The sequence below is a fragment of the Mercenaria mercenaria genome, chromosome 9 (assembly GCF_021730395.1).
Source record: "Mercenaria mercenaria strain notata chromosome 9, MADL_Memer_1, whole genome shotgun sequence".
Taxonomy (NCBI): domain Eukaryota; kingdom Metazoa; phylum Mollusca; class Bivalvia; order Venerida; family Veneridae; genus Mercenaria; species Mercenaria mercenaria.
In genome coordinates this window covers 58,277,319-58,302,921 of record NC_069369.1, presented here as the reverse complement: position 1 = coordinate 58,302,921, position 25,603 = coordinate 58,277,319, and the positions used below count along the sequence as shown (strand labels likewise).

Sequence of the window (25,603 nt, the reverse complement as noted above, 5' to 3'; positions counted from 1 at the left end):
ATACAAGTACAGGGAGCCACTACAATTATATCCAAGAAGTTAAATACAGAGTAATCCATTTTCTCCACCTATAGGAGGAGATATTTCCAATGGGGGGGGGGGGGTGGGGGGCTATTTTTCCGAGATTTCTGGATGTGCCAATCCATGAAATTCCAATTAAGAAAAGAATGTCTTATTTAGCTTACCTTTAAAAGCCAAAATCAGTGAATTCATACCCTACGAAATAGCTGGTTTGACTAAAACCACAAAATTTCACGCCCACAAGATTAAATGACTTAAAAGTACTGTGGCTATTTCATGTTACTGAAACGAAGACTCAAACACACCTTTGTGTAGATCATTTAATATGTATTCTCTTAATACATAAACTCAACAAAATAGTAATAGGTTTACCGAGAAATATAACATTATGTCACAATGGTTAAAAAATCATCTTTAACAGATCTGCATATATCAATTCAATCTTGCCCATACTGTAATCTTCATACTGTTAAAAAATTATCTCAACATCACGCTCATTACTGTTTTTTTCTGTTCATACATACTTCCATGAAAATGTGTCTTTATTTACTTCCTTAAACCTGTTTATACATAAAATTATAAACATTCAATTATTCTGGATCCAATTTCACAAAAAAACAGTTCTTCCTTCATATCATATTACATGAAGTAGAGTGACACAACAATGTAAACAAACTGTTAATGCAATACATATATATATATCATGAATACGCAGTTTTTTCTTTTTTAATACAATGTATCACATACATACTACAATTTTTGCACTGTTCATAACAAAATTTCTACCATTTTTTGTCTCTGTAGTCATTTGCTGATTAAATCTCTGATCTTCTGGACTGTGACAATATAACTCATGTAAGTTAACTATAAATTCCCACAGCTTCATTTAAAAGTTTACATATTCAGCATCATGTCCCTGTGGTTTCACTAAGTTCAGCATCATTCACTGGTCTACAAATCCCTGTGATTCAACATAATGCAAGGCTTTCCTCTTCACTTCCGCCACCTGATCCTCGGAACCATGTTTATTTTCAAATTGAAGGTATTTCCTAAAGAAAAACTTCACTTTTTTGGCAGACAACAGCTGTATGACTCTGTTGAAAAGAGATCTGAAACATAAAAAAAATCTCTTACAAGAGAAAGTTTACCACTTCCCACATTGTATAAAAGAGAAAAAAAATTTGCAATTGATACTGTATAACCTGCTATTCACGAGTGAAAAACATTGTGAACTTTGGCTAAGAATAAATTATGCAAATGCATCATTATAATGCCGTTCAATATTCATTGAAACAACACTTTTTCCCTCTAAGATCTGGCGTTGTTTGAACTTTTTTTCTCAAAATGTAAGGCTAAGCGTGACCCTGACCTTTGAGGTGGCTGCTTAATGCAGGTGACTGCTAAAGTTGGTTAAACTATACGAATTTTTTTATCCAACCTTTGGATATGGTGAAAAAAAAAAACAAACACCAAAACTACAATTACCTAGCAGTGTCCAGTTCTCCAAGTTTTGTGACCAGATCAATATAAACTGACCACAGATCTGTACGTTTTGGGTAGGTACTCAGTATGTTTTCAAACATTGTCTTCCCTCTCTCTGGTTCCCCGTGCTTGAATTCCATCTGGGCAAATTTCACTATAGTGTCCACATCTGTCGGGTACAAAAAATAACTGTACATATTTTCTTATTACAAATAAAGTAATATTTATTTCAATAACAACAGGTATTGGAATAGTACTGATTTTCAGTAACAAAATGTACAAAGCTCCAACTCGAATAATTTGTACATAACCCTTCGCCTGGACTCATCTTCAGGTCCCTTTCTAATGTATTTTGTTTGATGGCTCAAAACTACCTATAACTCAAATTTTGCTGTTCCTGACGAGTATGAGCCTACGAAGTTTGACTGTATTGGAATACTGACTTTCAGTAGACTTCATTCAGAAAAAAAAAAACAGATTTCAAAATACTATTTTCAGTCAGATAAAACTCAGTTCCTTTAAAACTTACGTTGTGATATATCTAGACTTTTCATACAACGTTGCAGAAGTTTACGTGCAGATTCAACACGACCCTGTTGGAAGTAGAACTCTCCAAACTTGATCCATACGTCTTTATTACCACTGTGTTTCTTCACCAGGGTGTTAAATAGCTGCTCCCCATCCTAAAATCACAATTATTATTAGGAATTACATAGAAATATGGTATATTATAGATTTAAAATAAAATACTAAGAATTCAAACAACAAAATTAAGGACAGTTTTATTGTAACCAATCTAGAAAAATCTTAACCTGAAATCAAACTAAACTGCACATCATTCTTTTTTTGCATCGAGCAGAACTTCACAAAACCTAGAAGCATCTTTCTTGCTCCTTTGTGAGAATGAAGTATAATTTCCAATTGACCCAAAAAATTAATTTGGTTTAGTAAGTTGTTTACAGTAATGTACCAAAAATAAAAATTACTAAAGCATGCTTTTTATTTTATACAGTTGAAAATCGTCTATCTCAAATTCCTAAGGTCTGAACATTTTACTTTTAGCTAATGGAAATTCAACATAAAAATGATACTTGGTGCAGGCGTTTTTTGCTTACATGTACATGTAAAATTCGCATATACAATTACTTCAGCACAAAAAAGTAGTAATATGTCTAATGAGACTTAAACGGAAAGAGAAAAAAAAATATATATACATATACATTTATATATTAAGGACTTTGAAAAGAATTTCAAGAAATGCAAGTTCAAGATACCAAGTTCCAGTTGTATCTATATTTTTTGCTTTCTCTTTCTCTAACATTCATTTATCAAATGTTGCATGCTTTATAGGACTGGCGGAATAGCCAACATTCGAATTTTGTACCATGATAGTTTTCCATGGCCAATCTATGGTAAAATGTACATAACTTATAAGAGGATGTGTCATATGAACAATAAATGCCAATCAAGTGTTGCGACATCTGGAATGCTCTGCTTTTGGGGTCAGATGGTTCACAGGAATTGGAGTGAAACAGCTATATACCGGTATAGCTTGGCCAAAGAAGAATGCATTCGGACTTTAATTATTAATTCCATAAATTGTCATTTCTTAGTTCAACCAATTCAAATACTTCACTGCAATGAAATTAAAGATGTAAATAACGAGAGAATTTTACCTCAGTTTTGCCAGATTTGACATATATATTTATCATCTGAAGATATATAGAGATCTGATCATTCTGTTGTACAGCACGTGTCAATACTTTTCTCACAGTCTCTGCTGTACCATACATATTCTCTAGGTTCAAGTAGGCAACCCAAACATTCAACTTCTCCTGCTCTTCTCTGTAATAAAGTAATTCATACAGACTTATATATATATACACTAATCAGGTCACTGTGAGGTACAACTGGTACCTACAGATTCATCTTCTCTTGCTTTTCTCTGTAACATGGTGATTAAAAAAAACTGTTTCATATTTCACACATATAAATTACAAGTTCAACAACAGCTGTCGTCTGATTGCAACACCTGACAAATGAAAAGCCTTGCCATTAAAAAAAGTTAAGATAATGAAAACATAGACATAATCAAGTAGATCTACTAATGGGCAACAATTCTGAGTCACAGAATTTTCCCTGTCTATGTAACAGATGAAACATAAAAAAGTTTGATTATCCAAAAAGGGGCATAGTAGCTTGTATGCATGTTAAATCATCATAGGATGTGAATCCATTTCCAGAAGTGGTTACTGGGATACCAGTTGCATACAAAAACTTAAATGAATACTACTAAGTTAAAAAAATTGGAATAACTTTATAAAAATGCGAAACTGACTAATGGAACCTATTCATTGCAAATAAGATTATCACAGGAAAGAAGTGAGAGAAGTTTCAATTAATTCCCACAAAAAGCCAATGACATATCAGCTTATGCACAAACACTTAACCAACAAGAGCACCGCCTTGTGGGTGCAGACGTTCATCTGATGTTTTTGTCTCTATAGAACAGAGATATGTCCTACCCGTGTGTTTTTATGATATTTTCTAAGTCCAAAAGGGGCCATAATTCTTGCAAAAAGCAGGATGGAGTTATGTTTCTTGCTGTACGGAGTCAGCTTTTGATGGTCAACAAGTGCTGCAAGTTTTAAAGAAATAGCTTTGATAGGTAAGGAGAAAAGCTGACATAAACACAAAATTTAACCAACAAATCTGATTTTCTAAGTCAAAAAGGCGCAATAATTCTTGCAAAAAGCAATGTAGAGTTACAGTACTTGCTGTGCAGAGTCAGCATTTAATGACGAACAACTGCTCCAAGTTTTAAAGTAATATCTTTGACCGTTAAGGAGAAAAGTTGACCTAAACGCAAAACTGAACCAAGAAATCTGATATTTTCTATGTCCAAAAGGGGCCATAATTCTTGCAAAAAGCAGGATGGAGTTATGTTTCTTGCTGTACAGAGTCAGCTATTGATGGTGAACAAGTGTTGGAAGTTTTAAAGCAATAGCTTTGATAGTTTAGGAGAAAAGCTGACCTAAACATAAAACTTAACAGGCATTGCCAATGCCAATGCCCATCAAGTGATGTCAATAATATGGTAATTAGTTGAAGAAGAGGCATAACTTCATTTAAATGCCAGATAGAGTTATGGAACATACATAATGCAAATCAGACAACCTAAGTGAACAACAGTGTGAACGGTCAGAGCCCGTACAGCTTTTACATAAAGTCTTGCACTTATATCTAAACTGCTTCAATGAACTTAAGCTTTACAATTCTTGAAACAGAGACGATATTCAAATCACATGACGCCATGACTTTAGTGAATATAGAATGTTATACTGATGCTCCATTTTTGTCACCATTCTTAAAGTTCAACTGTGAAGATATTTACAATGCAAAACTAGTAGCTTTATTTGACACAAATACTAGAGGAAGGGAGGTAATTCAAAAATTTCTTCATTACCATTTTCCTATTACAGAGAGTTTCTAAATTATACATATACACTGTGAAATATTTTCGTTGGCTGTTCGCAAGTATAATATGTCAATATACCTCAATGAGATGGTTATCAGGACTCTCTCGGCTACAGCCCTTGTTTTTGTAATCTTGGACATCTCAGGTTATGTTACCCAGTTAAAGAACTGTTTGGTGATTGCAGAATCAGTCAGTGAATGTGTTCTATTGTCTTGGATAAGTAAGTTTATTATACACTATACCTAAATGAGATAGTTTTCAATGCCCTCTCAGCTACAGCCCTTGCTTTATCAATTTCTGTAGTCCCTAAATGGAAGGCCATGTAGTTTAACCATACTAGAGAACTATTCGGCGATTGTAGAACCAGTCTATCAAAGTCGTCTGCTGTTTCTGGTTGTACTTCTCCTTCCAAACGCTGCATCTCAGCCTATAACATTCAACAATTCTGATAATGATACGAAGTTCTTTATATTATATTCAAATAAGATACTAATTGGATCTAAAGTCTGAAACTTTCAACTTATTTGATAAGGAAAGACCCCCCCCCCATCTCTCAAATAGGCTTTTTCCAATATGAGATGCAAAGGATAGACTTGTCAGCAGCTCACTGCCTACCCTTTTTCTTCATATGAAACATTTAAATCTAGACTGAACAGTAATGTATATGAGAATACATTCAAGTGAATGTTACCCATGACGGTAAATACAGTGGATCACTGATCGTTTTGGTCATTAATGGCTCGGACTTACTTGAATATCAGTAATGAGAATGTCCAATTTTGTTAACATTTATAATTAGGCATAATATATGTTGAAAATGAAAAACATTAAATGTTGCATTACATACCTGATATATTCGTTTTTCTTCCTCCTTCTTTTCTTGTCGTATTTGTTCCTTTGATTTCTTTACCGGTTTCTGCAACAAAAACATGCAAAATTTTGGTACACATATGATATCAAGGAAAAGGAACTTTCATGGTCTATATAGTTAATCCTTATCTCTCTCTGCATTTCATGAAACAAGATAAGCCTTTCATGGTAGCAAACAATTGCAATAATTCTCCAGTCTCACCCAGAAATATCACATTCACTTGTTCGTCAGCTTTAAAATTTCTATAACAGGAGATATACACTTTCATCCAAACTGTCACATATGTCAGGGTCTTAAAAAAAATACAATGGTCTTGAAACTGCCTCAAATCAGTAAATAAGCTGTCTTGACTGGATACCTAACTTTCACCACATGTCTGGCAAATTTCAAAACAAGAAAAATTTCCCTTGAAATTACCTTTCACTTATTGACTATTTCACAAAATATCTAATATAGGTTAGGCCCAAAAAGTGGTTAAGTTTCGTAAAAATTTGCCGTGACCCTAAATGTTTTTATGGCATTGGAATTTTTTTTCTCGATACTTTTGCTACCTATTTTTTATACCTTTCAATGGAAGTTGCTCTTTCATTGTAAAAAAAATTCCAAACAAAACTTTTCTACATACCTACCCTATTTTGGGGTGGGGGGGGGGGGGGGGGGGGGGGGGCATGTTTAATACTGGAAACACTTTTTTTAGGCCTTAGTGAATTATTTATTTTCTATCATACATTGACAGAGCTCCCAGAAACAAACACCGAGTCATTCAATCATCTCAGTAAATATTTACGTGCAAATGTGCAATTTCTGTTATCCATATTTTTCTAAACATAGTACATAAAGCTATTACCTCTGTTCCTTCATCGTCTGAGTCATCAGAACTTATCTCCCCTTGTTTAAGGGATGGTAACTTGAAATCTGTATCCCAGCTAAATCCATCCCCAACCTCTAATACTGGCTTTTCTGACACCTTAAGCAATGACAGAAACAGAATTATATATATGTATCATTTTAGGAAAAGTTTCAACTGGATTTAGTCTATAATAGGCTGAACTTCCTATGACGAATACAGAAAATATCAAGTGATAACACCTAGTTTTGATATCTTAGATACTTAACCAATATTAAACAGAAACAGTTAACTGGAAACAATAAATTAGAAAAGTTACTTCTTTAGTACATTTACAGTGAGCAACATGCTGTCAAATTCAATCCCAATGAAAAAGCAAAGATTCTATTCCTTTATCATGGTACTAGGTGGAAACCCTTGAATTTTTATCCCAGTGAAACAGCCCTTTATATATAAATCTTATATCCACACAATTATATTTTGATTTTGCAAGATCTAAATTTGTTTGCTTTTCATTACATCTACCAGTAGATCTATTATATATATAGTTAAAAAAGACATTTCAGACATTGCTTTTGCTGTATTAGACTACAAATAAACCAGAGAAGCTAAATATGTAACTCCTGCCAAACTAAGCAAGAAGTAGTGTACCTGTACATCTGACTTTGTCACCACCTTCACTTCTATGTCACTGTTAACAGTCTCTTTGGGTACTTCTTTCTCTTTCTTAATACTTTCCTTCTGTTTCTTTTTAGGTGACTCTCCTTCCAATTCTGATTGACTTCTTCTCTTATTTCCTCTTGTTTTCTGCTTTTGACTACTCTTTTCTGAACTAGAGTCTGTTTGTCTCACAGTTTTAGTACTTTCAGACAATTTTTTACTTAACCTCTCTTTAATCCTTAGGTTTGCCTCAGTGTCTGAATCTTCTAATGTATCTAACTTGTCTTCATTATTTTTCTCACTCACATCACTTGCATCTTCCTTTTTTGAAATAACTTCCAATTCATTTTTACCAGGAAGTTTACTAGTTCTTTCAACTTCTTCATTATCACTACTGTCAGAACTACTTTCTTCTGAATCTGATATACTTTCATTATCACTTTCTTCTGAAGCTTCCTTAGTCATTAACATATCATCTGTTTCCACCACACTTCTATTAACCTGTTTGTCATCGTCACCAACTCCTGACACAGATATTTTCAAATTTTTCCAATCTTTATCTATTCTTTCTTCAATACTATCACTCAAATTCATTCCAGGATCACTGACTACTGAACTATTAGTAACACTATCTCGTTCATCTAAATCATCTCTGTCCAATTTTTCCAAACCTTCAATTTCAAGTTGAATGTTTTCGTCAATTTCGTTCAATGTTTCTATGTTTTTCAACTTAGTCTTCTTCGCTTTAGTGACCTCAGAGTCAGCTGATGAGTTGGAAACGGATCTTTTACGTTTCTTTTTATTCTTCCGAATTGGTGTATCAGAGAGACACTGTTTAGGAATACGTTCAACATCTTGCATTGACCATTCAGGTTCATTATTTTTGTCATACCTGAAATATATATCGTTTTTTTAGGACTATATTCAAGGAGTTCTGAAACAATACCTTTGTGAAATCATCTTCAAAGTGAGACTATACAAAAATACACATTCAAATACTGTCAGCATGAAGTTCCATAGTTTCAGCCAAAACAGATCTTTCATGGTTATATGAAACTGTTCATTTCAAATTTTTCAATGTGAAATTCAAAGGATTTCATTTTTCCCTTGAGACCTCTGCCACTAGGATTTCACAAAAATTAAACCTCGTGAATATATATAGAGGAACTAATAAATACATGTTAAACATAGCTATATTAGTTAGCTAACTTTAATAGTCTACAGTGTGCTTTAATATCCAAAATCCCTTTGATCTCAAATATATGATACCATGAAATCTTAAAATAATCGTAATTGGTTAAAGTAGAGCAGTCAACTTTATTTGAGTTACCTGTAGAACAAGTCATAGAACAATATACATTATATAAGGATTTTACTTGGACCCGATGAGGAGTTCCAGCGAAGGGTGATGTTCGAATTATCCGAGTTCGAGCCAACAAAGTCTGACTATGTTTTATCTTTAACCCTTATCCTGCTTAATTTCTATAATGAACTTGTCCATCTTTCAATTTGGACAGTACCATTAACTGTTAAAAGGGGTGCTTTTCAAAAAGATACTGACTGAATGGCAAACAGTGCAGATCATGATCTGCTCTGGTCGAAAAGGCAGAAGCAATCGTGTCCAGCATGATAAGGATTAAAACTTGAAATCCACGAATTTCTGTCCCCAAGATATACCTGTTTTGGCCAAAAACCATTAAACTTTATACCCATGAAATTGAAAGATTTCAAATATTTATAATACTTTTGTGACATTTTAGTGAGAAGGAAGCCATTGTACATCACAAGCAAACCTAGATAAACTTACTATCATATATCATTTGCCAATATCAGACTTTTAATATTTAAAAATTTGTGAAAAAGACAACTAAAAGTTTTTTAAAGAAAAGAAAATATACCCCTTAAAGAAAAAGCCAGATGCAATACAAACCCTAGAAATTTCACCCTGATAACATTGCCGACTTTGAGCTCTTTCTTCATCATTTGTGTCTTTACATACTTCCCATCCACAATACTGCCCTGAGATAACACAAACTTTACACCAACGCCAAGTCTAAAATAGATTGTTAGAACTAACTAAGTCTACGATGAATAGTGCATTATTTATATGAATCACAGTGTGAGAAATTCTATTCAAGAATGAAATACATTGGATATGCATAAAGTCCACATCAACATATTTTTAAACACACCAATGTATTTTATCAGGCCTGGGATTCAGTTAAAAATCAAAAGCATGAAAATCTACATACTTCAGCATAAAATGTCCTTTTTCAATTGAATTATATAGGGAAATTCTGGCAGCCAAAAGCCTGAAATCAGGACCAGTCCTGAAAAAGGCCTGATTTTATACACAAAAGAAAACCATGAAACCTCAATTTGAATTGAAATAGTGGAAATGTCAAGCGCTGAGTTTCATTCTGTACTCAACTTCCAAATACAATCAATTACTATGTCTGGCAAGTTTCACAAAACCAAAGGTTGTATGACACAGGAATTAAACCTACCTAACTGTTATTCCTTCTTTTGACAAACGCATTATATACCCTCTAACAATCTGTCCACGTGTCAAGTCAGAAATACTTTGTATCCTCTCATCTACTGGTTTACTGACGGACTCATCTGGTCTGGAAATAAAAAAGTTCCACATTTAGTTTTTTAACCCTCACCATGCTGGGCACGATTGATTCTGCCTTTGCGACCAGTGTAGATCATGATCAACCTGCACTTTCGTGCAGTCTGATCATGATCAGCACTGTTCTCTTTTCAGCCAGAATCATTTTGGTAAGCACTCCTTTAACAGTTAATGGTACTGTCCAAACTGGAAGATGGACAAGTTCATAATAGAAATTTAGCAAAGTAAGGGTTGAAAAGACCATCATAAATTTATTGGCAAAGGTAAAGCACTGATGTAGTGTCAAGTTAACAACTAAGCCAGGCATCACAGTTATAATATGGAGTTTGGAGACCAGTCTTGGAATGCCACCTTGCCATTGGTCTATTTCAAAACTGTGCTCAGGATCAACCAATCATATGCTGGAGATCACAGACTGGTCTTGAAGCATGGGCCCTGATTTTTCCATGAAGCCAACTTCTGAGAGACCATATACCAGTGATTTCCAAGCATTATTTATAAACAAAATAAACATTACCAGAGCTTTTATTCACAAACAATCTAAAATAAACATTACCGGAGCTTTTCTATTATAACTGGCAAGTTACTCTCATTGTAACATTTTAATATCTATATAATGTAAATATTATTGTGTTATATCATTGAAGACCTCCTCACATAAATTACAAGTCCAAAGTTTGTGCTACTGACCAGTCCATAGTTTTACACTTTAAGGAAATTATGAAACTTTACTTTTAATGTCATGTAATAAAACACTTATCGAATGGCTTGCCAGTCCATAGTCAAAACTAATGGCCCTCAGTCCATGAGCAATAGTTTTGACTACTGACAAGCAAGCCATTCAATAATAAGTGTATAATGCTTGTCAGATGTAATTCGTGCACACTCCTGCATGTTTTTATGGAATCAAGTCATGAATCATACTTGTCAATATCAAAATGAATAGCTCCTCAGATGCAAAGTAATGCCTATTTTAAGATATATAATATAGACAGAATTTTTTTCGGTGAACAAACCTTAATGTTACAACTGCTTGTTTCGACAGTTTGTCAAGTTCAAGAACTTTAACAGTCAGTATATCCCCTTGTTTGAAACCTTCAGTTGGTTGGTCTACATAGTTATCAGAAATGTCTGTAAGATCCACTGTTCCACGGATATCATCCCTGAGCTGCAGGACGAGACCCGCATCTTTCCTTGATAAACAAACAACACCTTGTGTCTCCTTGCCAAGACATACCTCCTCATACGGTGTATCTGAAATGTTTATTTCAAAAGGTTAATATACAGTTGGAGTGCGCTTTCTGAGCTGCAGTGTGCTTTCTGACATGGAGTGTGCCTTCTGGTTCCTATATCACATCAATGTCAGAACACAAATGGAAATTATGCCGAGACTGAGAGTTCAATAATAAGTTAATGGCATACCTTGCCAATATTATTTGAGCTAACTGTAATTAAGTAATTCGCAATTTGTTACTTTTCATAATAAACTAGAGCTGCTTTTGAGAAAAGCGCATGTCTCCCACAACTGCCTAATCATCTAAAGATTTATATACTGTTTACTCACTACAAACATACCTTTGAAGAGTAAAAAGGCTGATTTTGGGTAAATCAAAATTCCGAAGTGCCTGTGCCGATTTGGCTCGTTAATGAACTTGGCCAAGGAGTTATGGTCAAAAACATTTGGTTCAACTTTGGTAAAGATCGGATGAGAACAGTGCGACTTGGAGCGCAAACAAGAGTAAAAAAGCCTATTTTCAGTAATTCAAGGGCCATAATTCCGAAGTGCCTGGGCCGATTTGGCTAGATATCGAACTTGGTCAAACATACTTTGTTCAGTTTGGTGAAGATCGGATGAGAAATGTTCTACTTAGAGTGCAGACAAGAGTAAAAAGGTCGATTTTCGGTATTTCAAGGGCCATAATTCCAAAGTGCCTATGCCGATTTGGTTAGTTGTCAAACTTGGAAGAGGACTTATAGTCAAACACATTTTGTTCAAGTTTGGTGAAGATCGGATGAGAAATGTTCGACTTAGAGCACGGACAAGATTTGTGACAGACACACAGACAGACAGGAGAATATCAACATGTCTCCCACATCAGTGTGTGGTGGGAGACATAAATATATAATAATTTATTTCATTTCAAGAAATAACCGCCATGGTACCTACATGTCATATGTAAATTTTTCCAGTCTTTGGGGTTCAAAGTTATAAAACTCTGAGGTAGGAGACCAGTCTCAAACTTCAAGCATCTGATTGGTTGGTACTATGACAAAGCTGAATTCTGTGACTAGTCTCCAAACTTGGTTTTATTACTTTTGCCCCTCTGGGAATTATTTCAGGCTCAAGAAAGCATCTTAGTAGAAAAATTCTTTATGAAAGAAATCATTTTCTTTTGTTGGGTTTAACATCACACCGATACAATTATAGGTCATATGGTGACTTTCCAGCATTTCATGGTGTAGGGAGACCTCAGGTGCCCCTCTGGGCATAATTTAATCATGAGTGGGCACTTTGGTAGAACCACCAACTTTCCGGAAGCCAGCTGGATAGCTTCCTCATATGAAGAATTCTATGCCCCAAGTGAGGCCCGAACCCACATCGGTGAGGGGCAAGTGGTCTGAAGTCAGCCACCTTAACAATTGAGCCATGGAGGCCCCCATGAAACAAATTAATCCTGGTGAAAATTTAACCATTAATTAGGTGGGGGGAATTATCTATCGATTATTCAATACTGTAAAATCATTTAATTTTGTGTGCACAAAATTTTGTGATTTTGCTGAAAACCGCTAGTTAGTGGGGATATAAATTCTTGGATTTTAATCTTTGAACATAAATCAAGTAGGAATTTAACTGCCTTGTTGGGAATAAATTCCCTGGACTAGCTCTATTAAAATTTGTCCCCTACAAAAATGAACCCATTTTACAGTTTATATTTCTCAGTATCTTGACAAAAACTACTTTACCAAGGAGAGACAGTTCCACCAGTGTGTCTGTGTATATGTTTATGACAGTTGCGTTGTAAACCTGGCCAGTTCTGAAATGTTTCCCTGGTTCCTTCAACACCTGAATGTATAAACAACAATTATAAGTCTTAAACATTTGCTACATCAATACATTTACTTTATTGGTGACTGAAACACAGTTCCTATTTAACTGCATTGACCCTGTACAGATGCCTTGTGTATAGATCAAACAGCATGACTGGGTATGCTTCTTCTACTACAGTGTCAGGTCATAAACATGCAACTTCACCTCCCATAAATAGATATCAAAAATGTGCAAATTCAACTGCCACAACCTTACATCATAAACATGCAACTTCAGCTGCCACAATGTGAGGTCATCAACTTGCAACTTCAGCTGCCACAATGTCAGGTCATCAACATGCAATTTAAGCTGCAACAATGTCAGGTCATCAACTTGCAACTTCAGCTGCCACAATGTCAGGTCATCAACATGCAACTTCAGCTGCCACAATGTCAGGTCATCAACTTGCAACTTCAGCTGCCACAATGTCAGGTCATCAACATGCAATTTAAGCTGCAACAATGTGAGGTCATCAACTTGCAACTTCAGCTGCCACAATGTCAGGTCATCAACATGCAATTTAAGCTGCAACAATGTGAGGTCATCAACTTGCAACTTCAGCTGCCACAATGTCAGGTCATCAACATGCAATTTAAGCTGCCACAATGTCAGGTCATCAACTTGCAACTTCAGCTGCCACAATGTCAGGTCATCAACATGCAATTTAAGCTGCAACAATGTCAGGTCATCAACTTGCAACTTCAGCTGCCACAATGTACAGTCATCAAACATTATTTAGGCTGCAACAATGTCAGGTCATCACTTGCAACTTCAGCTGCCACAATGTCAGGTCATCAAACATGCAATTTAAGCTGCCACAATGTGAGGTCATCAACTTGCAACTTCACTGCCAAATGTCAGGTCATCAACATGCAATTTAAGCTGCAACAATGTCAGGTCATCAACTGCAACTTCAGCTGCACAATGTCAGGTCATCAACATGCAATTTAAGCTGCAACAATGTCAGGTCATAAACATGCAATTTAAGCTGCAACAATGTCAGGTCATAAACATGCAATTTAAGCTGCAACAATGTCAGGTCATAAACATGCAATTTAAGCTGCAACAATGTCAGGTCATAAACATGCAATTTAAGCTGCAACAATGTCATGTCATAAACATGCAACTCAGCTGCCACAATCTCATGTCATAAACATGCAACTTCAGCTGCCACAATGTGAGGTCATCAACTTGCAACTCAGCTGCCACAATGTCATGTCATAAACATGCAACTCAGCTGCCACAATGTGAGGTCATAAACATGCAATTTCAGCTGCCACAATGTCAGGTCATAATCATGCAACTTCAGCTGCCACAATGTGAGGTCATCAACTTGCAACTCAGCTGCCACAATGTCATGTCATAAACATGCAACTCAGCTGCCACAATGTGAGGTCATAAACATGCAATTTCAGCTGCCACAATGTCAGGTCATAAACATGCAACTTCAGCTGCCACAATGTGAGGTCATCAACTTGCAACTCAGCTGCCACAATGTCATGTCATAAACATGCAACTCAGCTGCCACAATGTGAGGTCATAAACATGCAATTTCAGCTGCCACAATGTCAGGTCATAAACATGCAATTTCAGCTGCCACAATGTCAGGTCATAAACATGCAACTTCAGCTGCCACAATGTCAGGTCATAAACATGCAACTCAGCTGCCACAATGTCATGTCATAAACATGCAACTCAGCTGCCACAATGTGAGGTCATAAACATGCAATTTCAGCTGCCACAATGTCAGGTCATAAACATGCAACTCAGCTGCCACAATGTCAGGTCATAAACATGCAACTCAGCTGCCACAATGTCATGTCATAAACATGCAACTCAGCTGCCACAATGTGAGGTCATAAACATGCAATTTCAGCTGCCACAATGTGAGGTCATAAACATGCAATTTCAGCTGCCACAATGTCAGGTCATAAACATGCAACTTCAGCTGCCACAATGTGAGGTCATCAACTTGCAACTCAGCTGCCACAATGTCATGTCATAAACATGCAACTCAGCTGCCACAATGTGAGGTCATAAACATGCAATTTCAGCTGCCACAATGTCATGTCATAAACATGCAACTCAGCTGCCACAATGTGAGGTCATAAACATGCAATTTCAGCTGCCACAATGTGAGGTCATAAACATGCAACTCAGCTGCCACAATGTGAGGTCATAAACATGCAATTTCAGCGCTGCCACAATGTCATGTCATAAACATGCAACTCAGGTGCCACAATGTGAGGTCATAAACATGCAACTTCAGCTGCCACAATGTCAGGTCATAAACATGCAACTCATAAACATGCAACTCAAGTGCCACAATGTGAGGTCATAAACATGCAACTTCAGCTGCCACAATGTCATGTCATAAACATGCAACTCAGCTGCCACAATGTCATGTCATAAACATGCAACTCAGCTGCCACAATGTCAGGTCATAAATATGCAACTCAGCTGCCACAATGTCATGTCATAAACATGCAACTCAGCTGTCACAATGTCATGTCATAAATATGCAACTCAGCTACCACAATGTCATGTCATAAACATGCAACTTCAGCTGCCACAATGTCATGTCATAAATATGCAATTCGGCTGCCACAATGTCATGTCATAAATATGCAACTCAGCTGCCACAATGTCATGTCATAAACATGCAACTTCAGGTGCCACAATATCATGTCATAAATATGCAACTCGGCTGCCACAATGTCATGTCATAAATATGCAACTCAGCTGCCACAATGTCATGTCATAAACATGCAACTCAGCTGTCACAATGTCATGTCATAAATATGCAACTCAGCTACCACAATGTCATGTCATAAACATGCAACTTCAGCTGCCACAATGTCATGTCATAAATATGCAATTCGGCTGCCACAATGTCATGTCATAAATATGCAACTCAGCTGCCACAATGTCATGTCATAAACATGCAACTTCAGGTGCCACAATATCATGTCATAAATATGCAACTCGGCTGCCACAATGTCATGTCATAAATATGCAACTCAGCTGCCACAATGTCATGTCATAAACATGCAACTTCAGATGCCACAATGTCATGTCATAAATATGCAACTCGGCTGCCACAATGTCATTTCATAAATATGCAACTCGGCTGCCACAATGTCATGTCATAAACATGCAACAACAACTGCCACAATGTCATGTCATAAATATGCAACTCAGCTGCCACAATGTCATGTTATAAATATGAAACTCAGCTGCCACAATGTCATGTCATAAATATGAAACTCAGCTGCCACAATGTCATGTCATAAACATGCAACTTCAGATGCCACAATGTCAGGTCAAAAATATGCAACTTCAACTGCCACAATGTCATGTCATAAATATGCAACTCAGCTGCCACAATGTCATGTCATAAATATGAAATTCAGCTGCCACAATGTCATGTCATAAACATGCAACTTCAGATGCCACAATGTCATGTCACAAATATGCAACTTCAACTGCCACAATGTCATGTCATAAACATGCAACTTCAACTGCCACAATGTCATGTCATTAACATGCAACTTCAACTGCCACAATGTCATGTCATCAACTTGCAACTCAGCTGCCACAATGTCATGTCATAAATATGCAACTCGGCTGCCACAATGTCATGTCATAAACATGCAACTTCAGCTGCCACAATGTCATATCATTAACATGCAACTAATCAGACATTGCACGTGGAAAGTGTGTACTGTGACTGAATGCCAAAATTAATCACTGTTTCAATGGTAAGTGTCAAAGGATGGTAGGAATAATGATTCACACTCAAATAAAGTGTTTTCATGCAACACAAGATTGAAGCTGTCAAGATATGTCTAATTAAACAGTGAAAAAGCATTAATCAACAAAATACATTTAATAAAGTTCTATGCTTGTGTTTGTTTTAACACCATACTGACACAATTATAGGTCATATGGCCACTTTCCAGCTTTAACTGGTGAAGACCCTAAGTGCTCAGTCATGAGAGGGCACCTGGATAAAACCACCACACTTTCTAAGCCAGCTTCCTAGCATGAAAGAATTGTACACCCTAGGCAAGGTTCAAATTCACAGAGGTAAAGGACAATTGATTCTAAGTCAGTGACCTTCACCGCTCGGCCACCCAGTCCCCTCAGGAACGCTTCTTTTTAAGAGTCACACTAACACGCTGTCTTTTCTAGCTTTTGATGGAGGAAGAAGACCCATGGTGCCCCTCCAAGCATTATTTCATCACGGGCAAGCTTGTGGGTGGAATCCCTGACCTTATGTAAGCCAGCTGGATGTGAATGTTGTAAAGACTTTTTAGAGTCACCGTAATATAAATATAATTTTACTTGACTCACCTGTAAGCTTGAGGACATATTGAGAAGATGAACCTTTCCTCTAACACTAGGAGACACGTGGGTATATACATAGTTGCAAGAATACTGTAATATATAACACACATACATTAGTAAACAAATATCATAAATTTTTATATGAAATAAAATTTCTTTCAAGGCATGATCTGTTGCCACACAGTGACAGGTGAACCAGGGTCAAAATGAATGAACAACATCCAGAAGTTTTGGATAAGAAAATCTCATCTAAAGTTGTGATTTTATCTATAATCAAGGTTCAACTGAGGTTTTGGACTATTTTCAAATGGAGAGTTAGCAGTCTATTACCACAACTCAATTGGTGTAGTAATTTTATTTTCTTGATGCTCGAACTATTTTCATGTACCACAGAGATTATCACATTTTACAGCTAGAATCATACACAAAACATACTTAAACTGTGATTTACTGATCCACCTAATTTGTAACAGGGGTTTTCCTGATTTGCGGCTTTATTCTGCAAGATCTAGACATGAACGATACATCATCAGGGCTTTTCATCAGGAAATTGGGAAGAGGCCTTGGCCTTTCAGATTGGGAAATTTATGCGCGATAATTGTTCATTTTGGGAAAAATTATCAACCAGAAGTAAACATCGAAAGATGGAGCAAATTTATATCCCCTGCAACTTGGACTAAAATCCAGGTAACGGAACATAATGTATTAGACTGGCAATGTGTCACAACTGGTTCTGTGGGCTGTGAAGCTATTGTGCGACAAAAAATCAATACTCTAAACGCTTCCTGTAGAAAAAATAAAATGTAAACAAAATCTTAACCATCTGTTGCACGATTTTGGGAAATTTTTTCTTGCATTTTGGGAAATATCTCTGCCACAGTTGGGAAAAAAAAAGCATATTTTTGGATTGGGAAGAGGCCTTTTATAGGCCTCTGTTATATAAGGATGAAAAGCCCTGATCATTCTACAGGTTCTTGAGGGTTGTAGTAAGATCTTTTGAAATGTCAATTTCTTGGCCAAATAAATACTTTTCCACTTGCAAAAATCAGGTAAAATCACAGTATCCAAACAAAGAAGAAAGAAAAAAAAGTATCTAAAAATGTTATGAAAAATTTTCGCGGAAATATAGTTTTAAGTATAGTGCTAAGTAAGATATTCTGGATGTTTTATATAAATAATTTCACTAATAAAGTAAAAGCTGATTTAAAAAAAAAAAAATGCCTCAAACACTGCTAGATTTATAATGGAAAATACCACACCAAAATCATTTTACAATGATAAATTCAAAACTAATCAAGATATTTGAAAAATTTAAGTTCTTATTACCACCCTCTGAGTTACTAATGTATAAAAAAGAGACTCTCATCTGCAAAAAAGGAAAGAATTATTTCCACTCACACAATCAACATAGGCAACAACTTTGTCGCCAACACTGTAGTTATTCTCGGTACAGGAATACCTGTCTGGAAGTTTATCCAATGACAAAATGCTAGGTTTCATTGTACAATCTGGCATAGCCTTCTTCAACTTTGGATGAGAAATTGGGAGGTACCTGAAAAAATCATAATTTCAATGACATTTTCACAAATAGGAAAATCCTACATTGTAGATACTAACAAAAAACAGTAATAATAAATAATTAACAAGCAAATTCGATGAATTGGTATCCCCCGCCGAAAGGGTTTGTGGTGAGGAATGGCAAAAAATATATCCAGCAAAAAGTTAAGGATGTTAATAAGAAGCAAATAATTTCATTAGTCAAAATCAATTTAACAGAAAACAAATGTTTAATAAAAGAGTACATAATAAATGTATGATACTTGATCCTGACTAAAGAATTTATTTTGAATGGGATATGCTTACTGTAATAAGCTTAGCTTTTAAAATTAAATGCAGTTAATTGAAATGTGAGCTTGAAGTTTAACTGGAACGAAATATTGTCTTTGAGTGGTTTGGCACCAGGAGTTGCTGTTTAACAAGTTCATTAACTTAAAAGAACAGATGTTCTTAAGAGAACTCAGGTAAGATATCTTGAACATGGCAGAGGACAAGGTTTGTGCCGTCACAGCTTAATATATTTATTTTTTTAGGGGGTGGGGGTGCAGGGGAACGGGAGAGGAAACAAAATTTCACATGTTGATTATAAAAATTGATGGAAAATTAAAAATGAAAAAAAAAAAAAAAAAAAAGGGTAAAAGGGTGAAGTTGAGGGGGGTGGGGGGAGTGGGCAGAGGATGCATGATCAGTGGTGGGCATGACTGGGTGTGGAGGAGTGAAGTGGGGGAATGGTACAACTTGCATGTTGATAATGAAATGAAAAAATAATTTTTTTCTTTTTTGGTTGGGGGGGGGGGGGGGGGGGGGGGGGAGTGACCAAGGCAAGTGGGTGACCAGGTGTCGGTGCGCAACTTCACATGTTTATAATAAATGTTCAAAGAAAAGAATGAAAGAAATTTAATGAAATTCTGCCAAATGGTAAATTTGTTATGTAGAAATATGTGGATTTTTAGAAAATTAATGGGCAATAACTCTGAAGTTACAAAAGAAACCCGTTCGAAATTGTGTGTGCGCAACCACATTATAGTGCTCTAAATTCTGTTAAAGTTTCATAGTTCAAGGTCAAATATATCAAAAGTTATGATGCAGAAATTGCCATATCTATAGTACCCTATATAGTTAACACTGGAAACTTCTAAGGGCCATAACTCTGGCGTTACTTGGGCAATCTGTCTAAAACTTGATGGGCCCCATAACCTCATAGTGGTGAACATGTATATGAAGTTTGTTTCAAAAAATTTAAGTAAGGATTTTTTTTTTTTGGGGGGGGGGGGGGGGGGGGGGGGTGTGATCAAGGTAAGGGGGTGACCAGGTGTGGGTACACAACTTCACATGTTTACAATAAATTTTCATGGAAAAGAATGAAAGAAATTTAATGAAATTCTACCAAATGGTAAGTTTGTTATGTACAAATATGTGGATTTTTATACAATTAAAGGGCAACTAGAAAATGCTTTTGTAAAAAAGCGCATGTCTCCCACAATGCAAAGTCCTACAGGCAAGAAGTCAATAGGGGTCAGGAGCGAAAGTCAAAGTGACACTGATGGTTGGCTGCAATAGGGATCATCTACTTGGCATGTCCAGTCATCCCGCTAAATTTCAACACTCTTGGCCTAGTGGTACTCAAGTCACTGTTCAGGCTCCTGTGACCTTGACCTTTGATCAAGTGACCTCAAAATAAATAGGGGTCATCTACTCTGCACGTCCAATCATCCTATCAAATTTCAACATTGTAGGTCAAGTGGTTCTCAAGTTATTTCCAAAAAATGATTTTACATGAACAGGCCACTGTGACCTTGACATTTAATAGACTGACCCCAAAATCAATAGGGGTCATCTACTCTGCATGTTCAATGATCCTATGAAGTTTCAACATTCTGGGTCAAGTGGTTCTCAAGTTATTGATCGGAACTGGTTATCAATGTTCAGGCCCCTGTGACCTTGACCTTTAACGGAGTGACCCAAAAAACAATAGGGGTCATTTACTCTGCATGAACAATCATCCTATGAAGTTTCAACATTCTGGGTCGAGAGGTTCTCAAGTTATTGATTGGAAATGGTTTTCCATGTTCAGGCCCCTGTGGCCTTGACCTTTAACAGAGTGACCCTAAAATCGTTAGGGGGTCATCTACTCTGCATGACCAATCATCCTATGAAGTTTCATCATTCTGTGTCAAGTGGTTCTCAAGTTACTGACCGGAAATAGTTTTCAATGTTCGGGCCCCTGTGACCTTGACCTTTCAAAGTATGACCCCAAAATCGTTAGCGGTCACCTACTCTGCATGACCAATCATCCTATTAAGTTTCAGCATTCTGGGTCAAGTGGTTCTCAAGTTACTGATCGGAAATGGTTTTCAATGTTCAGGCCCCTGTGACCTTGACCTTTGACGGAGTGACCCCAAAATCAAAAGGGGTCATCTACTCTTCATGACCAATCATCCTATGAAGTTTCAACATTCTGGGTCAAGTGGTTCTCTAGTTATTGATCGGAAATCGTTTTCAATGTTCAGACCCCTGTGACCTTGACCTTTGACGGAGTGACCCCAAAAACAATAGGAGTCATCTACTCCAGCAGCCCTACAACCCTATGAAGTTTGAAGGTTCTAGGTCAAATGGTTCTCCAGTTATTGCTCGGAAATGAAGTGTGACGTACGGACGGACAGGGCAAAAACAATATGTCTCCTGGGGGAGACATAATAACTCTTAATTTACATATAAATCCGAACGAAATTGTGTGTACACAACATCATTATGGTGATCTAAATTCTGTTTAAGTTTCGTAGTTCTAGGTCAAATATATCAAACAAGAGGACCATGATGGTCCTGAATCGCTCACCTCTTCCCACATGACTCAGTTTTGAGTATGACGTCGTTTTTTCTATTATTTGACATAGTGACCTAGTTTTTGAGCTCATGTGACCCAGTTTTGAACTTGACCTAGATATTATCAAGATAAAAATTCTGACCAATTTTCATGAAGATCCATTGAAAAATATGGTCTCTAGAGGTCACAAGGTTTTTCTATTATTTGACCTATTGACCTAGTTTTCGAAGGTACGTGACCCTGTTTTGAACTTTACCTAGATATCATCAAGGTGAACACTATCACTAATTTTCATGAAGATCTCATGAAAAATATGGCCTCTAGAGAGGTCACAAGGTTTTTCTATTTTTATACCTACTGGCCTAGTTTTGACCGCACGTGACCCAGTTTTCAAACTGATCTAGATATCATCAAGGTGAACATTCAGATCAATTTTCATGAAGATCCATTGAAAAATATGGCCTCTAGAGAGGTCAAAAGATTTTAATAATTTTAGACCTACTGACCTAGTTTTTGACCGCAGTTGACCCAGTTTCAAATTTGACCTAGATATAATCAAGATGAACATTCAGACCAACTTTCATACAGATCCCATGAAAAATATGGCCTCTAAAAAGGTCACAAGTTTTTTTTTATTATTTGAACTACTGACCTAGTTTTTTAAGGCACGTGACCCAGTTTCGAACCTGACCTAGATATCATCAAGGTGAACATTCTGACCAATTTTTATGGAGATTCATTCACAAGTATGGCCTCTAGAGAGGTCACAAGGTTTTTCTATTTTTAGACCTACTGACCTAGTTTTTGACCGCACATGACCCTGTTTGGAACTTGACCTAGATATCATCAAGATGAACATTCAGACCAATTTTCATACAGATGCCATGAAAAATATGGCCTTTAGAGAGGTCACAAGGTTTTTCTATTATTTCACCTACTGACCTAATCTTTGATGGCAAGTGACCCACTTTCGAACTTGACCTAGATATAATCAAGATGAACATTCAGACCAACTTTCATACAGATCCCATGAAAAATATGGCCTCTAGAGAGGTCACAAGGTTTTTCTATTATTTGACCTACTGACCTAGTTTTTGAAGGCATGTGACCCACTTTTGAACTTGAATTTCCTTGAATAAAATAGTACCTACAAAGCCGATGGCATAACTAATTACAAATAAAATTCCACTTACTTTTTAGATTTGTTATCTCTAAACCCAATAACACGGACCTTCACTTCCTGACCCTTGGTCAACCTTAACGGTGGACAGCTACCCTGAAAAATTCAAGACCATCATCAACTTAAAAGAGGACATTTCAATTTTCTTTTCAAAATGACAGTTTTTGAAAATGACTAAATTTTAAATGTTTTCTGTTTAAACACTTTAAAACATGTGAAAACATATTAAAGAGATAAAATAACCTTAGATTTCATTAATGCTGCACTAGGTCATATGGTGACTTTCTAGCTTTGATGGTGGAGGGCAACCCCAGGAGCCCCTCCATGCATTATTTCATCATAAGCGGGCAGCTCGGTGGAACCACCGACTTTCCGTAAGCCAGCTGGATGGCTTCCTCACATGAAGAATTCAACAGCCCAAGTGAGGCTCGAACCCACATCGATGAGGGACAAGTGATTTGAAGTCATTAAGCGACCTTAATCACTTGGCCATGGAGACCCCTGGTCTGTAGATAGTTCTAACACACTACACAAATTTAAACAAAACCTTTTGATAACAGAAAACAAACTTCCGATAACGCAAAAAAAAAAAATTTTGATATTAAGCAATATTATATAGATTAACTCAAAACACTTAATAAATCAAATAGCTTTTTCATAAAGTTTTGGGAATATCGTTTCACTGAAAAGAATGAAAACATACATTTTCGACATGATCAAACATCTCTGTGACATGGACTCTTCCATGCGTCCCATTGACATTGATGTAAATCTGGTCTTTGTATACCTTTCGCACACTGCAACATAAAAAAAAACTTAAATACTTATAGAGAATTCATAAATATTCCTATGGGACTAATTTTTATAGAGTTTATAGTTGGGTCAATCCAAATATAATATTAATCTTATTCATTTATCTTTAACAATTAAGATCCATTTACCGGTGTCCTTGCAAGTGGCCATTTTTGCAGAAGCAAAGAATTTATAAGCCCCCAAAATACACTGCATAGCTCATGTTGTCAAAAATGACATGTACATATGTAGCAACAGAGATGTTTATTACTATGATGTTGAACATAAAGCATCGCAGATGTTATTTAATATGATGTTAACATACAGATGTAATCATATATGCAGCATCGTAGATGTCAACAAATATAACAATTACATATAATATGAATTTCAAAATGGATGCCATCAAATAAAATTCTTACATACATGATTACACAAACAAGATCTCAGATGTTATTTAACATAATTGTTACGTACGTGGCATCACAGATGTCACCTATATTCAGACTATGTGAAGGTACATGATTCAGTTTATCTTCATCTTCCACTGCCTTGTCCTCATGAACTTTGAGAGATGCCAAGATCAGGTCTCCTTCAACCCTAAAATAAAACAAATTTCAGTTAATGATCCATAACATATTTGCTAACATTAATATTTCTAAATATTTCCTTCTCTTGTTTTGTTGCTTACACTGTTCTGGTCACTTGGACTCTTACCAGCTTGAGAAATGAAGGATTCGAGATGCTACTCCAGATATTTCTTAACCCTTACCCTGCTAATTTTCTATAATGAACTTGTCCATCTTTCAATTTGGACAGTACCATTAACTGTTAAACGGGGTGCTTACCAAAAGATACTGACTGAATGGCGAACAGTGCAGATCTTGATCAGACTGCACAGATGTGCAGGCTGATCATGATCTGCACTGGTCGCAAAGACAGAATCATTCGTGTCCAGCACAATAAACAGGTCTTTATCCCTGCTCAAAAAATAACTTACCTTCATTTAGCTATATTATGCTGTATTTAACATTTGCACTTCATACACATTTTTATTATATTCCTAAAGAAGACCATTTAAGGTCGAAACTGGTCAAATAATTAAAGAAGTAACTTTATTTAATGCAGGATGTAATTATAGTCAATATAAAGCAATTTCATTGCTGCAAGGGAGCTTGAAAAAACCCACAAAACTTAAGGTGATAAAATGCTCCTAAAGTAATATAGATATTCATATAATTGTGATATCATTAAAGATACCCCATGGCCATCTTTCATGAAAATATTTTATCTTTACATATTTACTTCAAATGTAGAATATCCTCTTCAATCGTAGATTAAATTTTATTGAATATATAAATTAAGTTTGTATATTAAGGATGTACGAGCGTTTTTTTCAGGATATCCGCCATTTTGAAAAATGTTTCTTCAAATATTGCCTTCCAACAAATGTTTTGCCGAAAATTAATGCTAAATCATTAAAATATGGCTAATAAAGTACCATTTAAGCAAATAGATTCTGCTTTTTGCGAAAAAAAAAATTTTCACCCTTATTTTTGGCTGGCATTTGTCTAAAATTGACGTAAGTTTTACAATGGGGTAGGGGTAGGTAATTTCAATTATTATACCTCACATAAATATCCAATGCAAATTTCCCATTAATTAAACTTGAATAATATATTATATTCCCCAGTGATTTTATATCACATGCGCAAAATCGTTATTTTCAATTTTTGCGCAGGTGATATGATCCATAATTTCATATCACATGCGCAACAGCGTTATTTTGTTTTTCTGCACATGTGATATTATTGTTTC

General features: G+C 36.0%; 1 protein-coding gene across 1 annotated transcript in view; it reads right to left on the bottom strand.

Annotated features, from left to right (window-relative positions):
* Positions 1-312: 312 nt before the first annotated feature.
* LOC123546220 (protein RRP5 homolog) overlaps positions 313-25,603 on the bottom strand; it is a 71,000-nt gene continuing 45,709 nt past the window's right edge. Inside the window, exons 26-42 of the mRNA XM_053551486.1 lie at positions 24,263-24,385; positions 23,697-23,790; positions 23,007-23,089; positions 18,831-18,984; positions 17,439-17,522; positions 12,959-13,058; positions 11,011-11,248; positions 9,867-9,986; positions 9,290-9,412; positions 7,351-8,251; positions 6,700-6,819; positions 5,829-5,897; positions 5,224-5,408; positions 3,180-3,348; positions 2,033-2,186; positions 1,507-1,672; positions 313-1,130 (exon numbers count right to left, since the gene is read on the bottom strand). Of these exons, the coding sequence (XP_053407461.1) occupies positions 965-1,130; positions 1,507-1,672; positions 2,033-2,186; positions 3,180-3,348; positions 5,224-5,408; positions 5,829-5,897; positions 6,700-6,819; positions 7,351-8,251; positions 9,290-9,412; positions 9,867-9,986; positions 11,011-11,248; positions 12,959-13,058; positions 17,439-17,522; positions 18,831-18,984; positions 23,007-23,089; positions 23,697-23,790; positions 24,263-24,385 (3,049 nt within the window). The 3' untranslated portion in view covers positions 313-964. The remainder of the gene's footprint in view (positions 1,131-1,506; positions 1,673-2,032; positions 2,187-3,179; positions 3,349-5,223; positions 5,409-5,828; positions 5,898-6,699; positions 6,820-7,350; positions 8,252-9,289; positions 9,413-9,866; positions 9,987-11,010; positions 11,249-12,958; positions 13,059-17,438; positions 17,523-18,830; positions 18,985-23,006; positions 23,090-23,696; positions 23,791-24,262; positions 24,386-25,603) is intronic.